The 18,282-nt window shown below is 41.0% G+C and overlaps 1 protein-coding gene across 1 annotated transcript in view; it reads left to right on the forward strand.

Moving 5' to 3' along the window:
* LOC311283989 (NEDD8 ultimate buster 1-like) overlaps window positions 1-16,450 on the forward strand; it is a gene marked incomplete at its 5' end in the record, with an annotated part of 33,385 nt that extends 16,935 nt beyond the window's left edge. The window contains 6 exons of the mRNA XM_084398802.1: window positions 11,668-11,845; window positions 12,115-12,222; window positions 13,408-13,560; window positions 13,637-13,783; window positions 13,939-13,993; window positions 15,852-16,450. Of these exons, the coding sequence (XP_084254928.1) occupies window positions 11,668-11,845; window positions 12,115-12,222; window positions 13,408-13,560; window positions 13,637-13,783; window positions 13,939-13,993; window positions 15,852-16,012 (802 nt within the window). The 3' untranslated portion in view covers window positions 16,013-16,450. The remainder of the gene's footprint in view (window positions 1-11,667; window positions 11,846-12,114; window positions 12,223-13,407; window positions 13,561-13,636; window positions 13,784-13,938; window positions 13,994-15,851) is intronic.
* Between the last annotated feature and the right edge of the window lie 1,832 nt (window positions 16,451-18,282).

Below are 18,282 nucleotides of genomic sequence, written 5' to 3' on the forward strand. Positions count from 1 at the left end.
ATGTTCCTCCAGTAAGTGTTACTCTGATGTTGATGTTCCTCCAGTAAGTGTTACGCTAATGTAGATGTTCCTCCAGTAAGTGTTACTCTAATGTAGATGTTCCTCCAGTAAGTGTTACTCTGATGTAGATGTTGATGTTCCTCCAGTAAGTGTAACTCTGATGTAGATGTAGATGTTCCTCCAGTAAGTGTAACTCTGATGTAGATGTAGATGTTCCTCCAGTAAGTGTTACTCTTATGTAGATGTTCCTCCAGTCAGTGTAACTCTGATGTAGATGTTGATGTTCCTCCAGTAAGTGTAACTCTGATGTAGATGTAGATGTTCCTCCAGTCAGTGTAACTCTGATGTAGATGTTCCTCCAGTCAGTGTAACTCTGATGTAGATGTTGATGTTCCTCCAGTAAGTGTAACTCTGATGTAGATGTTCCTCCAGTAAGTGTAACTCTGATGTAGATGTTGATGTTCCTCCAGTAAGTGTAACTCTGATGTAGATGTAGATGTTCCTCCAGTAAGTGTAACTCTGATGTAGATGTAGATGTTCCTCCAGTAAGTGTTACTCTTATGTAGATGTTCCTCCAGTCAGTGTAACTCTGATGTAGATGTTCCTCCAGTAAGTGTAACTCTGATGTAGATGTTGATGTTCCTCCAGTAAGTGTAACTCTGATGTAGATGTTGATGTTCCTCCAGTAAGTGTAACTCTGATGTAGATGTTCCTCCAGTCAGTGTAACTCTGATGTAGATGTTCCTCCAGTCAGTGTAACTCTGATGTAGATGTTGATGTTCCTCCAGTAAGTGTAACTCTGATGTTGATGTTCCTCCAGTCAGTGTAACTCTGATGTTGATGTTCCTCCAGTCAGTGTAACTCTGATGTAGATGTTGATGTTCCTCCAGTAAGTGTAACTCTGATGTAGATGTAGATGTTCCTCCAGTAAGTGTAACTCTGATGTTGATGTTCCTCCAGTAAGTGTAACTCTGATGTTGATGTTCCTCCAGTAAGTGTTACTCTGATGTTGATGTTGATGTTCCTCCAGTAAGTGTAACTCTGATGTTGATGTAGATGTTCCTCCAGTAAGTGTAACTCTGATGTTGATGTAGATGTTCCTCCAGTAAGTGTAACTCTGATGTAGATGTAGATGTTCCCCCAGTAAGTGTTACTCTGATGTTGATGTTCCTCCAGTAAGTGTAACTCTGATGTAGATGTAGATGTTCCTCCAGTAAGTGTAACTCTGATGTAGATGTAGATGTTCCTCCAGTAAGTGTTACTCTGATGTTGATGTTCCTCCAGTAAGTGTAACTCAGATGTAGATGTTGATGTTCCTCCAGTAAGTGTAACTCTGATGTAGATGTAGATGTTCCTCCAGTAAGTGTTACTCTGATGTTGATGTTCCTCCAGTAAGTGTAACTCAGATGTAGATGTTGATGTTCCTCCAGTAAGTGTAACTCTGATGTAGATGTAGATGTTCCTCCAGTAAGTGTAACTCTGATGTAGATGTTCCTTCAGCAAGTGTTACTCTGATGTAGATGTTGATGTTCCTCCAGTAAGTGTAACTCTGATGTTGATGTTGATGTTCCTCCAGCAAGTGTAACTCTGATGTTGATGTTCCTCCAGTAAGTGTAACTCTGATGTAGATGTTCCTCCAGTAAGTGTTACTCTAATGTAGATGTAGATGTTCCTCAAGTAAGTGTAACTCAGATGTTGATGTTCCTCCAGTAAGTGTAACTCTGATGTAGATGTTCCTTCAGCAAGTGTTACTCTGATGTTGATGTTCCTCCAGTAAGTGTAACTCTGATGTAGATGTTCCTCCAGTAAGTGTTACTCTGATGTAGATGTAGATGTTCCTCCAGTAAGTGTTACTCTGATGTAGATGTTCCTCCAGTAAGTGTTACTCTGATGTAGATGTTCCTCCAGTAAGTGTTACTCTGATGTAGATGTAGATGTTCCTCCAGTAAGTGTTACTCTGATGTAGATGTTGATGTTCCTCCAGTAAGTGTAACTCTGATGTTGATGTTCCTCCAGTAAGTGTAACTCTGATGTAGATGTTCCTTCAGGAAGTGTTACTCTGATGTTGATGTTCCTCCAGTAAGTGTAACTCTGATGTTGATGTTCCTCCAGTAAGTGTAACTCTGATGTTGATGTTCCTCCAGTAAGTGTTACTCTGATGTAGATGTTGATGTTCCTCCAGTAAGTGTAACTCTGATGTTGATGTTCCTCCAGTAAGTGTAACTCTGATGTAGATGTTCCTTCAGCAAGTGTTACTCTGATGTTGATGTTCCTCCAGTAAGTGTAACTCTGATGTTGATGTTCTTCCAGTAAGTGTTACTCTGATGTAGATGTAGATGTTCCTCCAGTAAGTGTTACTCTGATGTAGATGTAGATGTTCCTCCAGTAAGTGTAACTCTGATGTAGATGTTGATGTTCCTCCAGTAAGTGTAACTCTGATGTAGATGTAGATGTTCCTCCAGCAAGTGTTACTCTGATGTTGATGTTCCTCCAGTAAGTGTAACTCTGATGTTGATGTTCTTCCAGTAAGTGTTACTCTGATGTAGATGTAGATGTTCCTCCAGTAAGTGTTACTCTGATGTAGATGTAGATGTTCCTCCAGTAAGTGTAACTCTGATGTAGATGTTGATGTTCTTCCAGTAAGTGTTACTCTGATGTAGATGTAGATGTTCCTCCAGTAAGTGTTACTCTGATGTAGATGTAGATGTTCCTCCAGTAAGTGTAACTCTGATGTAGATGTTGATGTTCCTCCAGTAAGTGTAACTCTGATGTAGATGTAGATGTTCCTCCAGTAAGTGTAACTCTGATGTTGATGTTCCTCCAGTAAGTGTAACTCTGATGTTGATGTTCCTCCAGTAAGTGTAACTCTGATGTTGATGTTCCTCCAGTAAGTGTAACTCTGATGTTGATGTTCCTCCAGTAAGTGTAACTCTGATGTAGATGTTCCTCCAGTAAGTGTAACTCTGATGTAGATGTTGATGTTCCTCCAGTAAGTGTAACTCTGATGTAGATGTAGATGTTCCTCCAGTAAGTGTAACTCTGATGTTGATGTTCCTCCAGTAAGTGTAACTCTGATGTAGATGTAGATGTTCCTCCAGTAAGTGTAACTCTGATGTAGATGTTGATGTTCCTCCAGTAAGTGTAACTCTGATGTTGATGTTCCTCCAGTAAGTGTTACTCTAATGTAGATGTTCCTCCAGTAAGTGTTACTCTGATGTTGATGTTCCTCCAGTAAGTGTTACGCTAATGTAGATGTTCCTCCAGTAAGTGTTACTCTAATGTAGATGTTCCTCCAGTAAGTGTTACTCTGATGTAGATGTTGATGTTCCTCCAGTAAGTGTAACTCTGATGTAGATGTAGATGTTCCTCCAGTAAGTGTAACTCTGATGTAGATGTAGATGTTCCTCCAGTAAGTGTTACTCTTATGTAGATGTTCCTCCAGTCAGTGTAACTCTGATGTAGATGTTGATGTTCCTCCAGTAAGTGTAACTCTGATGTAGATGTAGATGTTCCTCCAGTAAGTGTAACTCTGATGTAGATGTAGATGTTCCTCCAGTAAGTGTTACTCTGATGTTGATGTTCCTCCAGTAAGTGTAACTCAGATGTAGATGTTGATGTTCCTCCAGTAAGTGTAACTCTGATGTTGATGTAGATGTTCCTCCAGTAAGTGTTACTCTGATGTTGATGTTGATGTTCCTCCAGTAAGTGTTACTTTGATGTTGATGTTCCTCCAGTAAGTGTAACTCAGATGTAGATGTAGATGTTCCTCCAGTAAGTGTAACTCTGATGTAGATGTAGATGTTCCTCCAGTAAGTGTAACTCTGATGTAGATGTAGATGTTCCTTCAGCAAGTGTTACTCTGATGTAGATGTTGATGTTCCTCCAGTAAGTGTAACTCTGATGTTGATGTTGATGTTCCTCCAGTAAGTGTAACTCTGATGTTGATGTTCCTCCAGTAAGTGTAACTCTGATGTAGATGTTCCTCCAGTAAGTGTTACTCTAATGTAGATGTAGATGTTCCTCCAGTAAGTGTAACTCAGATGTTGATGTTCCTCCAGTAAGTGTAACTCTGATGTAGATGTTCCTTCAGCAAGTGTTACTCTGATGTTGATGTTCCTCCAGTAAGTGTAACTCTGATGTAGATGTTCCTCCAGTAAGTGTTACTCTGATGTAGATGTAGATGTTCCTCCAGTAAGTGTTACTCTGATGTAGATGTTCCTCCAGTAAGTGTTACTCTGATGTAGATGTTCCTCCAGTAAGTGTTACTCTGATGTAGATGTAGATGTTCCTCCAGTAAGTGTTACTCTGATGTAGATGTTGATGTTCCTCCAGTAAGTGTAACTCTGATGTTGATGTTCCTCCAGTAAGTGTAACTCTGATGTAGATGTTCCTTCAGCAAGTGTTACTCTGATGTTGATGTTCCTCCAGTAAGTGTAACTCTGATGTTGATGTTCCTCCAGTAAGTGTAACTCTGATGTTGATGTTTCTCCAGTAAGTGTTACTCTGATGTAGATGTTGATGTTCCTCCAGTAAGTGTTACTCTGATGTAGATGTTGATGTTCCTCCAGTAAGTGTAACTCTGATGTTGATGTTCCTCCAGTAAGTGTAACTCTGATGTAGATGTTCCTTCAGCAAGTGTTACTCTGATGTTGATGTTCCTCCAGTAAGTGTAACTCTGATGTTGATGTTCCTCCAGTAAGTGTTACTCTGATGTAGATGTAGATGTTCCTCCAGTAAGTGTTACTCTGATGTAGATGTAGATGTTCCTCCAGTAAGTGTAACTCTGATGTAGATGTATATGTTCCTCCAGTAAGTGTAACTCTGATGTTGATGTTCCTCCAGTAAGTGTAACTCTGATGTTGATGTTCCTCCAGTAAGTGTAACTCTGATGTAGATGTTCCTCCAGTAAGTGTAACTCTGATGTAGATGTTGATGTTCCTCCAGTAAGTGTAACTCTGATGTAGATGTTGATGTTCCTCCAGTAAGTGTAGCTCTGATGTAGATGTAGATGTTCCTCCAGTAAGTGTAACTCTGATGTAGATGTTCCTTCAGCAAGTGTTACTCTGATGTTGATGTTCCTCCAGTAAGTGTAACTCTGATGTTGATGTTCCTCCAGTAAGTGTTACTCTGATGTAGATGTTCCTCCAGTAAGTGTTACTCTGATGTAGATGTAGATGTTCCTCCAGTAAGTGTAACTCTGATGTAGATGTAGATGTTCCTCCAGTAAGTGTAACTCTGATGTTGATGTTCCTCCAGTAAGTGTAACTCTGATGTTGATGTTCCTCCAGTAAGTGTAACTCTGATGTAGATGTTCCTCCAGTAAGTGTAACTCTGATGTAGATGTTCCTCCAGTAAGTGTAACTCTGATGTAGATGTTGATGTTCCTCCAGTAAGTGTAGCTCTGATGTAGATGTAGATGTTCCTCCAGTAAGTGTAACTCTGATGTTGATGTTCCTCCAGTAAGTGTAACTCTGATATAGATGTTCCTCCAGTAAGTGTAACTCTGATGTAGATGTTGATGTTCCTCCAGTAAGTGTAACTCTGATGTTGATGTTCCTCCAGTAAGTGTTACTCTGATGTTGATGTTCCTCCAGTAAGTGTAACTCTGATGTAGATGTAGATGTTCCTCCAGTAAGTGTAACTCTGATGTTGATGTTCCTCCAGTAAGTGTAACTCTGATGTAGATGTTGATGTTCCTCCAGTAAGTGTAACTCTGATGTAGATGTTGATGTTCCTCCAGTAAGTGTAACTCTGATGTTGATGTAGATGTTCCTCCAGTAAGTGTAACTCTGATGTAGATGTAGATGTTCCTCCAGTAAGTGTTACTCTGATGTTGATGTAGATGTTCCTCCAGTAAGTGTAACTCTGATGTTGATGTAGATGTTCCTCCAGTAAGTGTAACTCTGATGTAGATGTAGATGTTCCTCCAGTAAGTGTTACTCTGATGTTGATGTTCCTCCAGTAAGTGTAACTCTGATGTAGATGTAGATGTTCCTCCAGTAAGTGTAACTCTGATGTAGATGTAGATGTTCCTCCAGTAAGTGTTACTCTGATGTTGATGTTCCTCCAGTAAGTGTAACTCAGATGTAGATGTTGATGTTCCTCCAGTAAGTGTAACTCTGATGTTGATGTAGATGTTCCTCCAGTAAGTGTTACTCTGATGTTGATGTTGATGTTCCTCCAGTAAGTGTAACTCTGATGTTGATGTAGATGTTCCTCCAGTAAGTGTAACTCTGATGTTGATGTAGATGTTCCTCCAGTAAGTGTAACTCTGATGTAGATGTAGATGTTCCTCCAGTAAGTGTTACTCTGATGTTGATGTTCCTCCAGTAAGTGTAACTCTGATGTAGATGTAGATGTTCCTCCAGTAAGTGTAACTCTGATGTAGATGTAGATGTTCCTCCAGTAAGTGTTACTCTGATGTTGATGTTCCTCCAGTAAGTGTAACTCAGATGTAGATGTTGATGTTCCTCCAGTAAGTGTAACTCTGATGTTGATGTAGATGTTCCTCCAGTAAGTGTTACTCTGATGTTGATGTTGATGTTCCTCCAGTAAGTGTTACTCTGATGTTGATGTTCCTCCGATGTTGATGTTCCTCCAGTAAGTGTAACTCAGATGTAGATGTTCCTCCAGTAAGTGTAACTCTGATGTAGATGTAGATGTTCCTCCAGTAAGTGTTACTCTGATGTTGATGTTCCTCCAGTAAGTGTAACTCTGATGTAGATGTTGATGTTCCTCCAGTAAGTGTAACTCTGATGTTGATGTTGATGTTCCTCCAGTAAGTGTAACTCTGATGTTGATGTAGATGTTCCTCCAGTAAGTGTAACTCTGATGTTGATGTTCCTCCAGTAAGTGTAACTCTGATGTAGATGTAGATGTTCCTCCAGTAAGTGTTACTCTGATGTTGATGTTCCTCCAGTAAGTGTAACTCTGATGTAGATGTTCCTCCAGTAAGTGTTACTCTGATGTTGATGTTCCTCCAGTAAGTGTAACTCAGATGTTGATGTTCCTCCAGTAAGTGTAACTCTGATGTAGATGTAGATGTTCCTCCAGTAAGTGTAACTCAGATGTTGATGTTCCTCCAGTAAGTGTAACTCTGATGTAGATGTAGATGTTCCTCCAGTAAGTGTAACTCAGATGTTGATGTTCCTCCAGTAAGTGTAACTCTGATGTAGATGTTGATGTTCCTCCAGTAAGTGTTACTCTGATGTTGATGTTCCTCCAGTAAGTGTAACTCTGATGTAGATGTTGATGTTCCTCCAGTAAGTGTTACTCTGATGTTGATGTTCCTCCAGTAAGTGTAACTCAGATGTTGATGTTCCTCCAGTAAGTGTAACTCTGATGTAGATGTTGATGTTCCTCCAGTAAGTGTAACTCAGATGTTGATGTTCCTCCAGTAAGTGTTACTCTGATGTAGATGTTGATGTTCCTCCAGTAAGTGTTACTCTGATGTAGATGTTGCTCTGTACAAGATGGCGCCGCGGATGGCTGCCTCGGTGTGGAGCTCTCCAGTCATTGTGTTGTTTTTGTTCGTTTGTTCTGCGTTTAGTCATTCTTTTCCTATCAGTTTCACCAAAGACGAACTTCTGGACATTAGGAAACACACACCAGACAAGTTTTTTACAGATTTTGATTACTCAGACGTTTTACTGGACATTCTCGTTGGAGGGGCAGCGGTGTTGTTAAAACACGCGGTCAGACGCAAACGCGGGAAGCGCGCCGGCGCGCTGGTTAAACTCCGCGAGCGCGGCCTCCGCACTGCACTACCCAGTATTCATCTTGCGAATCTCCGATCTCTTCCTAACAAAATGGACGAACTTCTTCTCCTCACCCGCACTAACAAGGATTTTTTAAACTCCGCTGCTCTGTGCTTCACTGAAACCTGGCTGAGTGAAGCCATACCGGACAACGCACTACATCTGCCGGGCTTCCAGCTGTTCCGAGCGGATCGCATCGCGGAACTAACGGGGAAAACGAGAGGTGGTGGATTGTGTTTCTACATTAACGAAAGTTGGTGTTCAGATGTAACAACACTGAAGAAGATGTGCTCTCCTAATTTAGAGGCGCATTTCATAAACTGTAAACCTTTCTACTCGCCGCGGGAGTTTTCCTCATTCATTCTCGCGAATGTTTACATTCCTCCAGACGCGTGTGTGAGCGCGGCGCTTCAACAGCTGGCTGAACATATAGCTGAAATGGAACAAAGGTACCCAGACTCTCTTTTAATCATTCTTGGGGATTTTAACAAAGCAAATCTCTCCAGTGAACTGCCAAAATACAGACAGCATGTTACATGTCCTACCAGAGACAGTAATATATTGGACCACTGTTACACCACGATAAAGAATGCGTATCACTCCGTCCCACGGGCAGCTTTGGGGCTCTCTGATCACTGTTTGGTTCATCTTATACCGACCTACAGGCAGAAACTGAAATCAGCTAAACCTGTATTAAGGACTGTAAAAAGATGGACCAACGAAGCAGAGCAGGATCTACAGGCCTGCTTTGATTGCACTGATTGGACTGTTTTTGAAGCTGCAGCCACCGATCTGGATGAGCTCACAGATACTGTAACATCATATATCAGTTTCTGTGAGGATACATGCATTCCTACCAGGACATTCTTATCATTCACTAATGATAAACCATGGTTTACTGGGAAACTCAAACAGCTTCGTCATGCCAAAGAGGATGCTTACAGAAGTGGGGATAAAATCTTGTATAACCAGGCCAGAAACAAACTGACAAAGGAGATCAGAGTTGCTAAAAGAAGCTACTCTGAAAAGCTGAAAACAGACTGATCTCATGAAATGGCGTATGTATGACACGCCAATTCGTATTTCCATTTTTGGCGTGTTATCAACACGCATAATCGCTTTTCAGCGTGTTTATCAACGCCGTTGATTTACGTTACATTACTGTATATAAATATATATGACCTACCCCAACCGCGTACCTAAACCTGCCCATCACTCGGGTTAATACCATTTATGAGTGTTTCCCTACCATCCTAGGAAAAAAAATATTGCTCCCTAGATGTAGATATAGATTTTCCTCCGTTTCGCTCGGACATCTAACGGCGTACACATACACGCGGAATCACTCGGCCGTTTAACGGCGTACACATACACGCGCGTGGACATACACGCGGAAAGCTCAAAATGCGTATAAATAACACGCCACTTGACTTGAAAGTGGCGTGTATGTTTACGCAAAGTCATGATGTCATGTTGCTGAAAAACCAGTTTTCAGCCAACGACCCGGCATCAGTCTGGAGAGGCCTGAGGAACATCACCAACTACAAATCACCATCCCCCCCATCTGTGGAGAATCAACAACTGGCTGACACTCTCAATGCATTCTATTGCAGGTTTGAGAAGCCCAGACTCACACCTCACACCCGCCCTGATGTGCACTTCACACATCCACCATCACCTCCTGCAACCCCTCTCCTCCCCCCTTCTGCCATCCAACCTGAGCTTAAGGTCTGTGTGGAGGACGTGAGCAGAGTCTTCAAAAAACAGAAGACTAGGAAAGCTTCAGGCCCAGACGGCATCTCATCTGCTTGTCTAAAAGCCTGTGCTGACCAACTGGCCCCAGTCTTCACGCAGATCTTCAACAGATCATTGGAGCAGTGTGAAGTTTCCTGCTGCTTCAAACGCTCCACTATCATTCCGGTTCCCAAAAAAACTAAAATCACTGGACTTAATGACTACAGACCTGTCGCTCTCACGTCTGTGGTCATGAAGTCGTTTGAAAGACTGGTGTTGGCCTATCTGAAGGACATCACTGGACCCCTGATGGATCCCCTTCAGTTTGCTTACAGAGCAAACAGGTCTGTGGATGATGCAGTCAACATGGGACTGCACTATATCCTGCAACATCTTGACAGACCTGGGACTTATGCGAGGATCTTATTTGTGGACTTCAGTTCGGCCTTCAACACCATCATCCCTGATCTTCTCACAGCCAAACTGACTCAACTCTCCATGCCATCCACAATCTGTCAGTGGATCTCCAGCTTCCTGACGGACCGGCAGCAGCTAGTGAGACTGGGGAAACTCAGATCCAAGACCCTCACCATCAGCACTGGCGCCCCCCAAGGGTGTGTTCTCTCCCCACTGCTCTTCTCCCTGTACACTAATGACTGCACTTCTAAAGACCCCTCTGTCAAGCTCCTGAAATTTGCAGACGACACCACTGTCATCGGTCTCATCCAAAATGGTGACGAGTCTGCTTACAGACTGGGGGTTGAACAGCTGGCTGTCTGGTGCAGTTATAACAACCTTGAGCTGAACACGCTCAAAACAGTGGAGATGATCGTGGACTTCAGGAGAAACACCCCAGCACTCCCCCCTCTCACCATCATGAACAGCACTGTGGAAGCAGTGGAGTCATTCAGGTTCCTGGGCTCTACCATCTCCCAGGACCTGAAGTGGGCAAATCACATTGACTCCATTGTGAAAAAGGCCCAGCAGAGACTGTACTTCCTTCGCCAGCTGAAGAAGTTCAATCTGCCACAGGAGCTGCTGATCCAGTTCTACTCAGCCGTCATTGAGTCTGTTCTAAGCACTTCCATCAATGTCTGGTTTGGTTCAGCTACCAAATCGGACATCAGGAGACTACAACGGACAGTCCGGACTGCAGAGAGGATTATTGGTGCCCCCCTGCCAACCCTCCAGGACCTGTACTCTTCCAGAGTGAGGAAGAGAGCAGGTAAAATCATCACGGACTCCACTCACCCTGGACACCCCGTTTGAATTGTTACCGTCAGGACGGCGACACAGATCACTGGCCACAAGAACATCCAGGCACAGGAACAGTTTCTTCCCACAGGCCATTTCCCTTCTGAACACTTAACATGCCCCCCAAAGCATATGCCTGTAAGTGCAATACTCCCACTGTCTAGTGCAATAAACTCAGGTGATATTTATATCTATATTATTCATACTACTCAAAATACTGTAAATATGTTTATAATCTGTAACATGCGCTAGACTCCCACTGTCTAGTGTAATATTCTCTAATTCAGGTGATATTTATATTTATATTATTCATACTACTCAAAATACTGTAAATATGTTCATAATCTGTAAATGTTTATTCAGACTAAACCCAACTGTGACCCTACTTTTTTTACTTTTATACTATTTTTATTTATTTTTTATATATTTTTATTCTTAGAATTTGTATTACTATGTTCTTGTTGTATTTGTATTTGTATATGTGCACTGGAAGCTTCAGTACCAAGAAAAATTCCTTGTGGGTGCAAGCACACTTGGCAATAAAGCTCTTTCTGATGTTGATGTTCCTCCAGTAAGTGTTACTCTGATGTAGATGTTGATGTTCCTCCAGTAAGTGTTACTCTGATGTTGATGTTCCTCCAGTAAGTGTAACTCTGATGTTGATGTTCCTCCAGTAAGTGTTACTCTGATGTTGATGTTCCTCCAGTAAGTGTAACTCTGATGTAGATGTTGATGTTCCTCCAGTAAGTGTTACTCTGATGTAGATGTTGATGTTCCTCCAGTAAGTGTAACTCAGATGTTGATGTTCCTCCAGTAAGTGTAACTCTGATGTAGATGTTGATGTTCCTCCAGTAAGTGTAACTCAGATGTTGATGTTCCTCCAGTAAGTGTTACTCTGATGTAGATGTTGATGTTCCTCCAGTAAGTGTAACTCTGCGCTGCTGAACACGGTGGATAACTACGCCGTCCTGCAGCTGGATATCTTGTGGTGTTACCAGGCTCTGAAACAGCTGAACGACGCCAGACAGAGACTGTCCCGGGCCGAGGAGTGTTTCCAGAGGTGTTACGGAGAAGAGAAGAGCCGACTGAAGCACATCAAGGTCTGTGTGTGTGTGACACTGTGTGTGTGTGTGTGTGTGTGTGTTCACTGCATGATCCGTGTGTTTCTGGCTCTCAGGGCCACACTGGAGGAGAAGACGTGCTGTTTCTGAGGCTGGTGTGTGTGTGTGTGTGTGTGTGTGTGTTCACTGCATGATCTGTGTGTTTCTGGCTCTCAGGGCCACACCGGAGGAGAAGACGTGCTGTTTCTGAGGCTGGTTTGTGTGTGTGTGTGTGTTCACTGGTTGATCCGTGTGTTTCTGGCTCTCAGGGCCACACCGGAGGAGAAGACGTGCTGTTTCTGAGGCTGTATCTTCTTCAGAGTGTGCTGGCGTACCACGACGGAAACAAGAACCAAGCCTCCAAGAAGCTCAAAGAAGTAAATGCTCTGAGTTTTGATGATTGTGTCTCTATTATTGTGTCTGTTTACCTCTAAAAGAACCTGTACTACTAGCAGTGCTGATTGTGAATCATCCCAGTGATCTGAATCTTTTGATTCTTTTGACTGTTCAGTGATTCATTTGGTGACTCTTCCTGTAGGTCACCTGTAGATTGAAACCAGTGAAAGTCCAGTGAGAATTCTGAGTGAATCTTTGAATCATTTTCTCAAAACTCAGATCAAACCCCCTCATGTGTATTTTCACATTAGACTCATTTGATTTTTATAGAATACGACTCGTTTAATTTGATAGAATATGACTTGTGATTTTTAGTATATGGCTGGTTTTATTCTTATAGAATATGACTCATTTGTATACTTAGGCCGTGTGTCCACCAAAGCGTTTTTACTCGCGGCTGGCGTGTTTTTTCAATTGTTTTCAATGGGAGCGCCGCGTTTTTAAAACGCCATGAGCGTAACGAGGCGCTGAGCATCTATTTCACGCTGAAGCGCTGAGCGTTCGGCGTTTTTTACTGGTCGCCGAGAGTTGAAGAATGTTCAACTTTTGGTAAAACGCAGCGCTCATCACTGTCACTTTTTACCCAACCGTCCAATCACAGTGGAGGAGGGGCGGGACTAATACCACACCGACCAACCGCGTCCGCCCGCCACATGATTCTGCTTGTACAACGTCAACAGATGACAACAACAAGCATAATAACGGAACAAAATCAAGAGCCAGATAAAATACATTACATTGTATTGACATTTTAATATAGAATCAACACAGAAACAAAATATGTGTGAAATGAGATACTAGTAAGACTTTCGCGGATATTCCGTATCATAACAAGCAAAGTGTCTCGGTCTCAACCGTCTCAACTGAAAAAACGCTGCGCTGCCAAAACGCTCTCAAGCGCCCACAGCTGAGCGTTTTTAGCAGAGCGCCTAGCGTTTTCAGCTGGCTAAAAACGCTTTGGTGGACACACGGCCTTAGAATATAACTCGTTTGATTCTTCTTGACCATGACTCATTTGATTCTTCTAGACTAGAGTGATTAGTTTGATTCTTCTCGACCATGACTCGTTTGATTCTTCTTGACCATGACTCGTTTGATTCTACTTGACCATGACTCGTTTGATTCTTCTGGAGTATGACTCGTGATTGTGTCTCTGTGTCGGTCAGGTTGAGCGTCTGTTCGGTCAGTTGTGTCTGGACCCGGATAAGATCACACAGCTGATGAGTTTGGGTTTCTCTGAGCAGGACGCTCGTCTGGGTCTGAGAGCCTGTCGAGGAGATTTATCAGAGGCCGTGCTGCACATCACACAGAGGAAGAAGGTGTTACACTATAAACACGTAAAGCACATGTTCACTCATGACACCTCAGAATTAAACATGTGCTGATGTACATCAGGAGAGGAAGGAGATGAAGGAGAGAGAGCGAGAGAAGAGGAGACAACGTCTGCAGGACATCAACACACTGGCGGCGCTGAGCTTCAGTAAGAGAGATGCGGCCCGAGCCCTGCATCAGGCCAGAGGAGACGTGGACAAGGCCTATAACGTGAGCTCACACACACAAACACAGACTCATGATTAACGCTGAGATGTTCTTCTGCAGATTCTGCTGTATGGTGCTGAAGCTCAGACTCACACACACACACACACACACACACACACACACAGACTCATGATTAACGCTGAGATGTTCTTCTGCAGATTCTGCTGGACAGAGCTGATCCCCTGTCTCCTCCATCCTCCTCCGACAACACCGGTGAGAGCATCAGAGGAAACACACCATATCAGCAACAGGAAACATCAACAACAACAAAAGTGCATATTACAAACATCCAGAAATATGTAAAATGGCATTATTTATTCTTAATAAAATTGCATTCATAAGTCTAATGAATTTTTTTTATCCATAAAAAAGATATATTATATATATGCGTATGTACACTATGCATATATAAAAATAGAAAAATGCCATTGCTTATTATTAATAAAAACAAACAAACAAATAATATATATATATATATATATATATAACAATGACAATGCTTAATATTAATGACATTGAATACAAAAAATATATATCTACATTAAGCATGTAAAACATATAATAAAAATAAATAAATATGTATATATAACTGCACCCATAAGCATTTCTGTTATACTAAATAGATATACTAATTGATATAAAAATAATGACAATGCTTTGCATCAGTTAAAATTAATAAAAAAATGCATATTATAAATATGCATATTTACAATATGCATATATATTAAATGCCATTCTTTATTAATAAAAATAAATAAATATGCATATGCAACTGCATTCACAAACACACACACACACACACACACACACACACACACACATACATACACTCACCTAAAGGATAATAAGGAACACCATACTAATACTGTGTTTGACCCCCTTTCGCCTTCAGAACTGCCTTAATTCTACGTGGCATTGATTCAACAAGGTGCTGAAAGCATTCTTTAGAAATGTTGGCCCATATTGATAGGATAGCATCTTGCAGTTGATGGAGATTTGTGGGATTCACATCCAGGGCACGAAGCTCCCGTTCCACCACATCGCAAAGATGCTCTATTGGGTTGAGATCTGGTGACTGTGGGGGCCATTTTAGTACAGTGAACTCATTGTCATGTTCAAGAAACCAATTAGAAACGATTCGAGCTTTGTGACATGGTGCATTATCCTGCTGGAAGTAGCCATCAGAGGATGGGTACATGGTGGTCATAAAGGGATGGACATGGTCAGAAACAATGCTCAGGTAGGCCGTGGCATTTAAACGATGCCCAATTGGCACTAAGGGGCCTAAAGTGTGCCAAGAAAACATCCCCCACACCATTACACCACCACCACCAGCCTGCACAGTGGGAACAAGGCATGATGGATCCATGTTCTCATTCTGTTTACGCCAAATTCTGACTCTACCATCAGAATGTCTCAACAGAAATCGAGACTCATCAGACCAGGCAACATTTTTCCAGTCTTCATCTGTCCAATTTTGGTGAGCTCGTGCAAATTGTAGCCTCTTTTTCCTATTTGTAGTGGAGATGAGTGGTACCCGGTGGGGTCTTCTGCTGTTGTAGCCCATCCGCCTCAAGGTTGTGCGTGTTGTGGCTTCACAAATGCTTTGCTGCATACTTCGGTTGTAACGAGTGGTTATTTCAGTCAAAGTTGCTCTTCAATCAGCTTGAATCAGTCGGCCCATTCTCCTCTGACCTCTAGCATCAACAAGGCACTTTCCCATTCTGACATTCAGTTTGGAGTTCAGGAGATTGTCTTGACCAGGACCACACCCCTAAATGCATTGAAGCAACTGCCATGTGATTGGTTGATTAGATAATATCATTAATGAGAAATTGAACAGGTGTTCCTAATAATCCTTTAGGTGAGTGTATATATATATACAGTATACACACATAGATATAAAAAGGACAATAATTTGTATCAGTGACAATGAATAACATGACAGTGAATTTTGTTATTAATATTATAAATATGCATATTTGTTATATTATGCATGTGTATAAAAGGCCATTATTTATAATGAATGAAGTCTCAGTGATGCAGATGTTGAGGAGCTGTGTGTGTTCAGCTTCAGCTTCTAGTACTCTGGATGAGGAGTTAGTGAACGAGGCTCTGGAGGACATTCCCCGACACGAGGAAGACTATCTGGACCTCACGCTGGATGAAGAGCAGGAGCTCATGACCTTCATCAGATCCTGTCTGGACAAACAGCCCTCGTCCTCCGGATGAGGAGAAGAGATCCAGCGGATGAGGAGAGGAGATCCAGCGGATGAGGAGAGGAGTTCTAGCGGATCCGGAGTTCAAAGTTTAGTTTCTCCTCCACATTCATGTTTCACACGTGTGTTTGAGTTCAAAACGTTTGATGCTTTTCTGTTTTCAAATATCATTGAATCTTAAAAGGACTTTAGATTTATATAATAATAATGTTGATTTCAGTCAAATAATTTTAGTTTCTACATGAATGATGACATGTATAAAAAGAAAGAGAGCTTTATTTAAAGATCAGGGGAACTTTAGTTTGATTGATGGTGATTTTAGACACCAATTTCACGATCCTGTTGAATGTAAGAGCTTTTAGTTTGACTCTGTTCTGATTCTTCTGTTCATGTTCATACGGTTCATCTTAAGATGTCAATAAAGATTCACTCATTGTGAACATTTAGTGTCTGTGGTGTCGATCTCATTTCTCATTCAAATCCACTGAAATAATGTTAAACTGTTAACCTTTAGTTTTTATAAGCATATCTAGTCCCTTATGAGTCACACAGTGATGATCACCTAATGATACTGTGGTACTTTGACACATATTTTGTGGTTTTACTTATTTAACTTTTTTCTGAGCTCCAATTAAGACAAAATAAAATATTTGTGCTTTAATGTATTTTTCACACTAAAGGACCATTTAAAATGAACCAGTGTTAACATGTTTAAAAGAACTCTCTTCTGCTTATTTATTTAATTAAAAATGTTAAGAATTATTAAACTTCAAATCATCTGTTTTCTATGTGAATATATAGTAAAGTGTAATTTATTCCTGTGATCAAAGCATCATTACTCCAGTCTTCAGTGTCACATGATCCTTCAGAAATCACTCTAATATGATGATCTGATGCTCAAGAAACATTTATGATTATTATCAATGTTTAAAAGTTTTATTAAATTATTATTATTTAATTAAACCGTGATTAATTTTATGTTTAATGTTTTTTAATTAATAGAAAGTTCAGAAGAACAGCATTTATTTGAAGTAGAAATCCTATTATAAATGCATTTACTGTCACTTTTGATCAATTTAATGCGTCCTCGCTGAAAGACCTCTTGTGGGAAAAAGTTAACATAACACGATATTTCACTAGATGGCGTTATAGCTCTATATGCAGCAAATGAGCTGTTCCTCTCTGGGTCCTAAAGTCAGTTCTGTTCTGTTCTGTATGCAGATACACATGTAGTCAGACATTATATAATCAATTTTTTCGTAAAGTTTTAGCATTTTAAGTTTATTCCTTTTTATTTTTTGTATAAACGTGTATTTGAGGGTCCAAGTATGTTTGGACGACACAAATTTCGTCACCTGAACCGCCTGATTTTTGTAACTGCGTATACGTCGCACATGCGCATTGAATTTGTTTTGCACTAATCAGTTGTTCCACAATGTGGCTACACTGGCCCAGGTTGTTGTTGTTTCACAGTAAAAAAAAAAGGAACTGAAGAAATGTAACAACTAGGGCTGTCACGATTCCTCGATTAAATTAGAGTATTCAATTTTAAAATTCCTGAATTGCAATTTACCTGTGTCGAGTAACACAGAGCGGATCTGTTCACAGTAAATGCTGCTCCACACAAACTGTTATCATTTACATGCGCATATGCTGAGAGTTTGGGTTGCATATAACTTTCGTTTGGGAACGCAGTGTGCGCCATTTCATCAAATTTGTAAGGTGAAGCATTTATAAACCTGCACCAACACAGGAGAATACATTAATAAGTTACAAAATATGCAGACTGTTTGTTGTGAATTCAAAATGAGTTTAAACCCTCGCTCTGATTTTGCATGTTGTGATGTCCACATATTCTACAGTGGCTGTAGCATTTCTATCGTAAAGAAGTCGCCAAATAATTTTGAGCCTTTTTAGATTTTCTATGTGTACTGAAGCATTCCTCGTATTCCATTAATTCCTAAGGAGGTCAAATTGACCCACAAGGGAAGGATTTGTTACCTTTTTTTAAATTTCAACCACAAAACTCCTGCAATGCATTCACATTTTTTGGTGTATTCATGGTTCAATTGTGACAAAAGTCCTAAGGGTCTTGAATCACTCTGATAAACACTCAATTTTTATTTATTTTTTTCTTCAAAATTGATCTCCGGGTCATATGTCCCGAGGGAAGAATGATGATCATGTGATGTTGTATATAATGACAAATGCTCTTGTGTTCATCTACAGCACAAAACAGTGAAGAGATAAATGGTGAACATCTAGTCGACGTGCTTCCCGTGT

Source organism: Rutilus rutilus, assembly GCF_951802725.1.
Source record: "Rutilus rutilus genome assembly, chromosome: 24".
Taxonomy (NCBI): domain Eukaryota; kingdom Metazoa; phylum Chordata; class Actinopteri; order Cypriniformes; family Leuciscidae; genus Rutilus; species Rutilus rutilus.